This window comes from Coptis chinensis, chromosome 4 (assembly GCF_015680905.1).
Source record: "Coptis chinensis isolate HL-2020 chromosome 4, ASM1568090v1, whole genome shotgun sequence".
NCBI lineage: Eukaryota > Viridiplantae > Streptophyta > Magnoliopsida > Ranunculales > Ranunculaceae > Coptis > Coptis chinensis.
In genome coordinates, this window is record NC_141459.1 from 25,455,799 (window position 1) to 25,466,224 (window position 10,426).

A 10,426-nucleotide genomic window follows, 5' to 3' on the forward strand; every position below is an offset into this window, starting at 1 on the left:
AGAATCAAACCCTCCTTAATATGGTGCTTTTGGGATTTCCCATGACCGTATTTCGAGGGCGTTGGAGCTAAGCATCTAAATCTCTATATATATTTTTTCTAAGTAAGCAAATATTGTATGAGTAAAAAAAAAAGTGTGCAGAGTACAAGGTGGACTTATAGCCCGCTAAAAAAGCAGCGTTCTTGAAGTTAATCAAATCTAAGCATCTAAATCTCTAGGCAATCTTCTTCAACTGTAAGTTCCATTTTCTACATGGTGCATAATGATCCCATTCCCAATCACTAAGCTGACCTTCCTTGGATACAAAGATCTATACATTTATCTTTACCCAAAAAAAAGGAGGGATCTATACATTTATTTTCTTTATTATTTCTTTATTATTAGTATTATTTTTAATTTGATAATGATATATAATCATTTTCAAGTATATTTCATAAACACTAAAACAGAGTGAGAACATGACTGTTTCAGTAAGAGCATGACTATGGCTTCACAGGAAATACGTCAACATACACAAATAAAAGGATAGAAACGAAGTGACCCAATTTCCCACAGTTGATCTAACACGTAAATCACATATTGCAACCATCGCTCACAAGTTGGCGAGTAACCGATAAGTTGGGACTACCATTAGATGGTTAGCTCTTGACAATGCTATGCCAAACTTTTCAGTCATGTCTAGATCATCAGGTGACATATTATCTGGGAGCTCTAAATTGAAGCAATGTACCAATTGAGAAATTACTAGTTCAACCACTTTCAATCCTAATTGTATTCCTGGGCACTTCCTACGACCTGATCCAAAGGGTAGAAATCGAAAATCATGGCCTTGAAAATCAATGTTAGTACCAATGAACCTTTCTGGATAGAACTCTTCAGCATTACTAGACCATACATTTGGGTCCCTTCCAATTGCCCAAGTATTTATAAGCACTCTAGACTTCTTTGGAATAAAGTATCCTTTTATTGTTATATCATCAATGGACTCATGAGGAATGAGCAATGGGGCTACTGGATGAAGCCTCATGGTTTCCTTGATCACCATTTTCATATAGTCCAATTTAATGAAATCTGTTTCCTCGACCATCCTATCCAAGCCGACGACCCTTTGTAATTCTTCTTGAACTAGTTTCATGACACGTGGATGCTTTAGAAGTTCAGCGATGACCCATTCGACTGTGGTACTTGAAGTGTGCATTCCTGCCGCAAGCATGTCCAACGTGATTGCTTTAACATGGTCTCGCCCTAGGTGCAACTTCCTTGAATCATTAGCTTCTATCAAGGATAACATTACGTCGATGAAGTCCATATGTGTTCCCTGTACTTCTTTAGCATCACTTAGGTGTTCCTCGATGATCTTATCCAATAATTCATCTACCATCTTGCTTACGGCCTTCATGCGGCGACCTAAGCCCTGAAAAATGAACTAATTCTAAGTGCTAAGGAAGACAGAGTATAAAAGGAAATTAATGTTCTCATTAAAACCAAAATGTCGTGAAGATTTATCTGTATTGTGTTTCTGGAGGAATTTTTTTAGTGCAAAGAAGAAACAATTTTATTCTTATTTTGAAGTAAAAGGTCTAATATTTCTGCGCATTGAGGAAGGCAAGCATATTTGTACAGTCATTTGTTCAAAGATGTGTTACTTGGCACATTCACCGTTCTTCCATCTGAAATTAATTCATTAGAGAAGCCATGAACGTGAGTCAAGCTACCAGTACAGATTACAGAATCAGTTAAAATGATTATAAAGTTGGAAAACTTACCTGAAGATCAAGCGCTCCAACGTAAGGTATATAATCAGCAAAATTAAAAGACCTGCCAACCTCACCCCTTCTTGAATGTTTGGTTTGAGCTTGAATCTGTCATCCTTGAGTCCGACTACCATTCGATACATTACATCATTGATGAGCGATTCAACCTTCGCACTGATATCAATCAAGGATCCATCCTGAGCTGTGGTCCTTAGTGACTCCACGAAGTTAACTAGATCTTCTCTCCTCATAGACTTGAAGAACTCAACCTTTGAGTTACTAAGTAACTCTAAGGTGCACAATTTGCGAATATTTCGCCAATATTGGCCATAAGGTGCCGCCCCAAGGTTTTTCTGCCCGTAAGACATGTACTCTGCTGCTAGGAATTTCGGTCGACTAGCAAACACCAAATCATGAGTCTTTAGGAACAACTCGGCAAATCCAGGGATGAGACTACGATGGTTGGGATAAGGCCTAGTCGTATGGACATAATTGGACCATATTTCTTAGCCATCTTTCGCAAATTGTGGTGAGGGAGAACACCCAACATGTGAAGGTGGCCAATTAGAGGGAGTCCCAACGGACCAGGTGGTAGACTCGACGAACAATTTTTGTCTCTCGATGAGCTTAAGTGATATAAAACAAACCATAGTCCAGCAAGGAATGCAATAAAAGTGCAGCAGTCCAAGTTCCCATCATTTACTAACCAGAGAGTGAAGCTAGAGTGGAAACTAAATACATGTACAAGAAGTTTCAACCTCACGCCTAGCAGCATAAAATACTTGCCACGAATTTACAAGCAGAAATTCAGGAGACTAGAGTTCGGTAAATTTTTCCTACCAGTTGGGGTGTCAATGCCGTAATCACAGAAAATGGATTTCTAAAATGCTAAATGCATGACATAACCAGTTCCTCAAAGACTAATCTTTTGCTTGTTGGCCACTGTTGTGTTGGAATTCTCCTTCGTGTATTTCAAACTATTTGTGCATACAAAATGGAGAAGTAGAGCAATGAGTGTTCCCTCCTATTTTGTGTTTGTGTGATAGTCCCACATTAAGCTACCACTAACTTTGTCGGGTACGGGCTTGAGTTTAGGCTTCTCATGTGTGATATGTTAGTGAGTTTAGCCAATTCCCAAAACTAGTTTTGCTTATTCAGCAAGTTTTGAATTCTTTATTACAGTAGGTTTCTAATATTGTATTAGAAACAAAAACAAATATTTGATCACTATATAAACAGAACTCATGTCCAGATCTAATGACTCAATTAAGAAACCCAAAAACATTTTCTTTCTCTTCTTCCTCCAGCCACCAGAGAGAGTTGTGTTGCTATTCTAGAGAGTAGTCTATTGAAGTGTATCTTAGTCTATTTCAGTTATTGAATCATGTGAGTAGAGACACCTGTGAAGCCTTTACACCATCTGAGGTGGCGAAATCTCTTCTTAAGGACGATTGTATTCCACGCCTTGATAAATCCATTCTTCCTCTGTCCTTCATTTCTATTCGATTATCTAACCCTGTTTACAACAATCTTAAGAAGAGATATTCGTGGAACAAAGGATAGTGCTTTCAGACGACAATAAAAAAGATAAGTGTTTTACTTTTAATTATTGTTTGGTTTAATAAGTTATGGATTTATAAATTTTATAATAATTTCGGTTTACTAGCTAGGAAACTATTTAAAGGTTGAATTTTTATCGATCTTTCATGGTTTATCAAACCCTAATTTATTGTATATATTTCTCCTACGTTTGTGGGAGTCAAATATGGGTTTTCAATCAAGAAAATGTCAAAGTTTGTCTTTTAGACTCTTCCGCCACCGGGTACGTAAATGCTAAAACCTTTAGTTCGAGTTACGTTTTTGCAATCTGCTTTTTGTGTTGGATAACCGATTCAAAGAGATTTACAGTGGTATATGGCTTGATATCTAGTTCATCTTGAGCAAGTTCAGTTTCACAGTTCTTTGAGATTGTTTTTCTGGATGGAGGAAAACGTGGTAATCCAGTTTTTCAATCGGATAGGTATCATATTCTTTCACTCTCTTACAATTCTTTTGGTTTGATTATACGATGATATTCTTACCTAGAGTTGCATGCTAGTTTTATTTTTTTAGGAGGGAAATCCTAAAAGCTTAAACCTTTTACTATTAATAACTTAGTCAACAAGTTATATATGATAAGCTTTATTTATTTATCATTAATGATATTATTTGGTTTAACTAGATGTAGTATGATATTAATTTTCTTTGTACATACGAAGATGTATGTAGATGGTCTAAGAGAGACCTTAAGATAGTCATTCAAATCTTGGTTAATAATTATAATGTATTCAATGCATAATTGCTTATCTTGTCTATTGAGTGTATGTCTTGTTATACGATGGTTATAATTGTAATTGTAACAGCATGAGATATACCTCGTGGACCAAGTCCGCGGTGCAGCAGATAGGAAGCAACCTACGCAAGGACGAGAAAGAGCAGCGGATCAAAGCCGCGGAACCCTAGTCCACGGTGGCAAGGGTACGGTTGACTTCGGGTCGTCGGATGAGAGGGCAGATGGACGGTCCTGAAGAAGGGAAGGGGAATATAAAAAGGAGGAGATGTGGAGAAAAGGGAGGGGGCCGAAAGAAAGGAAGAGGAGAGGGAGCACAAAGAGAAAAGAGAGAATAGAGGGAGGAAAGAGGAGGGGAAGAAGTTAGTTCGGCATTTGGGGAACAATGAATTTGTAGGTCCATACATTTGGTACCGCCCGTCTGTGGGGGGCGAGAAGAAAACTTCGAGATGGCACGAAGAGAGCAAAGCGGGAAGGCCAAAGAAAGTTAGGGATCGTGAGTGACACCCGAAGCTATGATAGAGGAGGGGAAGAACTGGAAGAAGGGCGAAGCGCGAAGAGGCGTCCCGATGCGTGAAGAGATCGAAAAGCTAAGAAAAAGGAAAACGATGAGTCTGGAGAGAGAGAGAAAGAGGAGGAGGAGCCAGGGGAAGACCAGAGTGAGGAATCTGGAGACGAGGAGGAGACCGGACCAAACTTAGTGGAAAACCCGGTGGCGGGATTAACAATAGAGCAAGTCCAAGAAATGATAGACAATGATAGGGAAGCCAACCGTAACCCGTTAGCAGATGACATATGGGCATCGGAGGTTCCCAAGAGATTCGCCCAGCCGAGGTTTGAGAGATATGACGGCAAAGGAGACCCAGCAGACCACATCCATCATTTTAGACAGCAGATGCCGCTATGGCAGGAGGCTCGGTTTGATGGTTCATGGTGCATGATGTTCCCCGAAAGTCCGAAAGGAGGGCGTCGGATTGGTACTACAGATTGCCGTCCGGGAGCATTAAGAACTTTCAAGAGTTGGAACAGGCGTTCGTGGATCATTTCATACATCAGAAAAAGAGGGTGGTGGATATCGCGGCACTGTTCAATGTACGACAGCGATCCGCGGAGTCAATCAGAGAGTTCCTATGTCGGTTCAAGCGCGAGACAATCGGGCGGAGAATCTGGATGAGAGGACAAACAGTGATAGCGTTTTGAAAGGGATTGCGCCCGAACTGGGGGTTCACCAACCGTAGCAAAAATGAGATAGCAACGCGTTCGCGGGAGCTGTATCCATGAGTGGAAAAGTATATAAGGTATGAAGACTCTGTGCAAAAGGATTCTAAGAGGGCAGGGAAGGCTGTGTTGTCTTTGGAGAAGGAACGGGAACGACGTAGGCCAGGGGCGACGGGAAAAGAAAGAGGTCAATACCGCGGAGATGGAGCATGAACGGAGAGAAGCCAGGAAGGGATGCGGAGGGAGTATAGGGAGAGGAAGCCCTACCGCGAAGTTGAACAAACCCCGTTGAACAAACCGCCAAAGGTGAGATTCTAATAAAATAAAGGGACCGCTGGTATGAAGGGCCATGAGTATGCCGGCGGAGATACTAGGGAAGCCACTCTGTGCATATCATCAGATAAGAAATCATGAGACGGATGACTATTACGCTCTCAAGTGGTTGGTACAGAGGATGGTGGAGAAGGGGAGGATGGGAGAATTTGTGAGAGACGAACGGAACGAAGAGCGAGTGCCGCAGCAAGGAAGACTACTGGGAACCATCAATGTGATTTACAGTGGGGAAGTGATGAGCCATAATGCGCACAGAGACAAGATACGGCGGACAGCGAGCATCCAACAAATTAATGAGAGAACGAGTAGGCCACGGCAAAGAGAAGTCACAGCAGCCGAGAAAGGTACAATTGTCTTTAGCAGTGCGGACTTGCGGGCAGTGGATTCGCCACATGAGGACGCACTAGTCATTACAATAGCAATGGGAAACTACATGATATGGTGAAGAGGGTGTTGATCGACTGCGGAAGCGCGGTAGACCTGTTGTTTCGAGGAGCCTTAGAAGAAATGGGAGTGGATCCCAAACAGCTGCGCCCTTCGCGCACTAACTTGTATGGATTTAATGGGAGTATGACAGAGCCCATGGGGGAACTTTTATTGCCCGTGACGGCGGGACCGGTGACCGTCTTCACCCGCTTCATGGTAGTGGATGCGGCTTCACAATATAATGCGATCTTGGGGAGGCGTGGATTCATGAGATGAAGGCGGTCCCATCTACGATTACCGGTGATACGGTTCCCCACGCCCGGACCGGACGTATGAGGTCTACGGGGATCGGTAACAATGAAGAATAGTCACGAGAGGGACTGTGGAACGTTGATCGGCGGGTCGGAAGGGGAAACTTCCAACCCTAGGAAGAGGCTGGCATAGCAGTTACAGTGCACCTCGGGGGAGGTGGGGGAAGAGGCGTCGGCGGGTCACAAGACGCTTGATGAGATAGAGAAAGTGAATATTGGAATAGGGGAAGAGGAGAAGGTCACGTCGATAGGGTCAAGTTTGCCGGCGGAATGGAAGACTAAGTTGATACAATTATTGTCAGATAACGGAGACGTCTTTGTGTGGACGATAGAGGATGTTATAGGGTTGGACCCAGAGTTCGCATGTCACCGCTTGCATATGAGAGAGGATGCCAAACCGGTGAGACAAAAATTGAGGGGTCTCAGGCCGAAGTACGCGGAGGAGGTTCGAGAAGAGGTTGCTCGATTGAAGGGGGCAGGGATAATCCGAGAGGTGGAGTTCACGGACTGGTTGTCGAACATAGTCGTGGTACCAAAAAAGAACGGGAAAGTGCGTATGTGCGTGGACTTCACTGACGTCAACCTGGAGTGCCCAAAGGACAGCTATCCCATGCCACGCGTAGACGAGTTAGTAGACAGGACGGCTGGGTTCGAAATATTTTCTTTCATGGACGCCTCGATGGGGTATAATCAGGTTGCGATGTATGAGCCAGGACAAGAGAAGACATCATTTGTGGTGGAGGGCGGTACCTACTGCTACCCGAGAATGCCGTTTGGTCTGAAAAATGCGGGGGCTACCTTCCAGCGATTGGGGGAAAGAATGTTCGCGAGCAAGATTCGGAGGGGAATCGAGATTTATATAGACGACATGGTGGAGAAGAGCATGACGGAGGAGGAGCATATAGAGGGGTTACGAGAAACGTTCGGGATACTACGTGAGCACAATTTGAAACTGAATCCGGAGAAGTGTACTTTCGGGGTGACCACAGGGAAGTTTTTGGGCTATATTGTTACCCATAGGGGAATCGAGGCTAATCCCGAGCAGATAAGATCCCTGGTAGAGATGCCATCTCCGCATAATGTGAAAGAAGTACAGCAGTTAGCAGGAAGGGTAGCCGCACTGAATAGATTCATTTCCAAGTCATCCGATAAATGCAGCCGGCCCATGACGATTATTAAGGAGCACACCGACTTCTCATGGACCGCTGGAGTGTGAGGAAGCATTCCGAGCTTGAAGAAATACTTGGGCAAAGCACCTTTGCTATCGCGTCCGAGGTTGGGGAAAAAGCGTATTTGTACCGGAGCCACCGGGAGTATTATCGCGGTTAGTTCCGTTCTAGTGCGGGTGGTGGACAAAATAGAAAAGCCGCCATTTTCAAAGTAAGACACTACTAGAGGCGAGACGAGGGTACGTACCGTGATTGAGGGTAACAATTTGGTGCTGGTTTTCTCCACCCTCAAACCGAAGCCCTTTTGAAGCACGTGTGGTGGTGGTAGTAACGAATCGCCCCCGGAGACAGCAATCGAAGGCGAGAAAATTTCGGTAGGATGTTGAAGTGGGGCGATGCCGAAGTTCCTATAAGATACAATATCGAGGGTGGGACCGCTGAAAAAGGCGCGATGGGTGAAGTTTCTTCGCAGAGTTTCCGTGAGAGGATCCCACCGGGGGAGGAGCAAATCATGGAACCCGACGAACGAGCGGGAGCCCGAGATATCCTAGACCCCGGGATAAGAGGAATGGGTGGAGGGTCTTCGAAGGATCAGCAAATCGACACCGCAGCCGCATAGGGGTGGTTTTGGTTACGCCCGACAATAGCGTAATAGAACAAACCATGAAACCGGGCTTCATGGGCGCAAGTAATAAGGCAGTCTGGCCGGCGGCTTGCGGACTCGAGAATGGTCAAGATCCGGAGTTCGGGGAGTCGATAGTATATTCGATTCAAACTTAGTGGTGTGCCAAGCAAAATGGAGGGTTCGCACTAGATGTCCCCGGATGGCGGATATTTGGATGTGGTGCGCGAAAAGATCCGCTGGTTCACAAAGCTTCGTTTCCTTCATTTGGGCCGGAGAGAACGGCATGCCGTATACCGCATATGTAGCAGCCGCCATCCCGGTCGAGGAAAGAACTATACTGGCGTGGGAGACCGGAGAGGCCGAGCAATCGAGGAGGTGGTAGAGGTTTGTCGTAAAGCGGAAGAGGAGGGAGTTGGATGGGTCCAATTAAGGCTTTCGGCGAGGCGGAGGTGACGGATAAAAAGAAAGAAAGAGACTAGAGCGACTTTCCGGAGATACATTCTAACCGAAAGGAGAGCAATATCGAAAAACTTCAATGGACCATCGTTAAAATGTTTGGGTCCGCTGGTATCTCATGAAGTGTTAGCGCAGAATTACATGAGGGGATTCGCGGAGTCACTCACCGGGGAGAACGACGGCCCATCCATCGCCGACGCAGGATATTTCTCGCCCCATATGAAGAGAGATGCTGTGGAATTTGCAAAGAAATGTGGCAAATGCCAGAGATTTGCCCAGCTGATATTCGCTCCCGCGGAGCCCCTTCATAACGTCTCAAGTCCGTGGCCTTTTGCCATGTGGGCAATGGATATAGTGGGGCCTGCCCGCCGTAAAAAAGAGATTCATGCTCACGGCGACGGATTATTTCACCAAATGGATCGAAGCCGTATCCCTGCAACAGGTGAAGGAGGCACAAATCATAAAGTTTCTATGGGAGAATATCATCTGCCGGTTTGGATTGCCATATGTGATCATCGCGGATAATGGTACTCAGTTCACGGGAGCTAAGGTGGCCAAGTTCCTGCAAGCCTATAAAGTGAAACAGGGGTTCTCGGCCCCTTATAATCCCGAGGGCAACGGACAGGCTGAGGCATCCAACAAGATCATCATGAACAACCTTAAGAGAAAATTGGAGGACAAGAAAGGGCGCGGCCGAGTCAATCATGTGCTTGTGGGCCTACGAACCACCCCTCGATATCCACTCGAGAGACTCTTCTCCTTGGCCTACGGTAGAGGCCGTGATCCCCTGGAGATGGTTGCACAACGCCGGACGGTCCATGGAAGAGGGATCAAACCGAGAATATTGGCGGCCGGACCTGAATTTAGCATAAGAGAGAAGAGACACCGCAGGCATTAAACCGAAGAGTATCACCGAGATTGCGAGACAAGATAAACCGTAGGGTCAAGCTAAGATAGTTCCGGTACCGCGACTTCGGTGCTCGCCGAAAGTGGCGCTTTAGTACAAGGGAGGAGAAAGATGGGAAGTTGGGCCCAAACGGGAAGGACCCTATACCGGTGGTGGATGTTGAGGGCGGGCACATACAGTGATTGGACACCGGAAGGCAAGCCGTTAGAGAAACCGGGAACGTGAGGATGTTAAAAATTCCACGCTTGAGCGTAAGGGAAATGTAATGCATGAATTTGTGGTCAGTGTAAATATATAATACACCAAAGACTTTTGAGAGGAAATCGCCCTTTAAAAAAATAGGAGACTTAAAATAAACCAAACATGAACACCGCCCCCCGAAAGCTGCGCGAGATCCCAGCGGGCGAGGCGGGAGAGGCTCGACGCACCGCATAGAACCCGGAGTGGGAGAGACAACGGAGGAGATGGGGGCAAGAGAAGCCCCTGAGAGACATGCCGGAAAACCGGTGACCGCTGGCGGATGAGCCCTCTCAAGGGGAGCAAACCACACGTGGGGCATTAGAACCCCGTGGGGAGAGAGATGAGCGGGGCGAGAGACACGAGACGCACCTGGGGCATAGAACCCGAGAAGGGGGAGAGACAGCGGAGGAGAGGGGAGCAAGAGGAGTGCCCCCAGGAGAAATGCCGAGGATACTGAGACCGCGGAGTGGGATGAGCCCTCCGCGGGGAGCAAACCACACATGGGCCATTAGAACCCCGTGGGGAAAGAGACAGCGGGGGGAAAGAGCCTTCGCTGATAGATAGTTAGAGGGAGTCAAGGGCAGGAGGAGCTGCCCCATACGACTCCACGTGGTTAAAATATCTGCGGAGTGGGAGGAGCCCTTCGCGGATTACAGAG

At 45.9% G+C, this 10,426-nt stretch overlaps 1 protein-coding gene and 1 pseudogene across 2 annotated transcripts; one reads left to right on the forward strand and one right to left on the reverse strand.

Annotated features, from left to right (window-relative positions):
* Positions 1–413: 413 nt before the first annotated feature.
* Positions 414–2,529, reverse strand: LOC147502903 (cytochrome P450 CYP736A12 pseudogene; annotated as a pseudogene). Its single transcript, XR_015220927.1, has 2 exons — positions 1,767–2,529; positions 414–1,414 (listed from the first exon to the last, which is right to left on the reverse strand). The product of XR_015220927.1 is annotated as a cytochrome P450 CYP736A12 pseudogene (transcript).
* A 3,127-nt stretch (positions 2,530–5,656) lies between these two features.
* On the forward strand, positions 5,657–6,079 carry LOC147502904 (uncharacterized). Its single transcript, XM_086604647.1, has one exon. The coding sequence runs from the start codon at positions 5,657–5,659 to the stop codon at positions 6,077–6,079; it is 423 nt and encodes a 140-aa protein (XP_086460773.1).
* Positions 6,080–10,426: the final 4,347 nt, after the last annotated feature.

Bases quoted from the DNA above. Each gene is read 5' to 3' on its own strand.
- LOC147502904 (XM_086604647.1), top strand. From the start codon at position 5,657: ATGCCGGCGGAGATACTAGGGAAGCCACTCTGTGCATATCATCAGATA.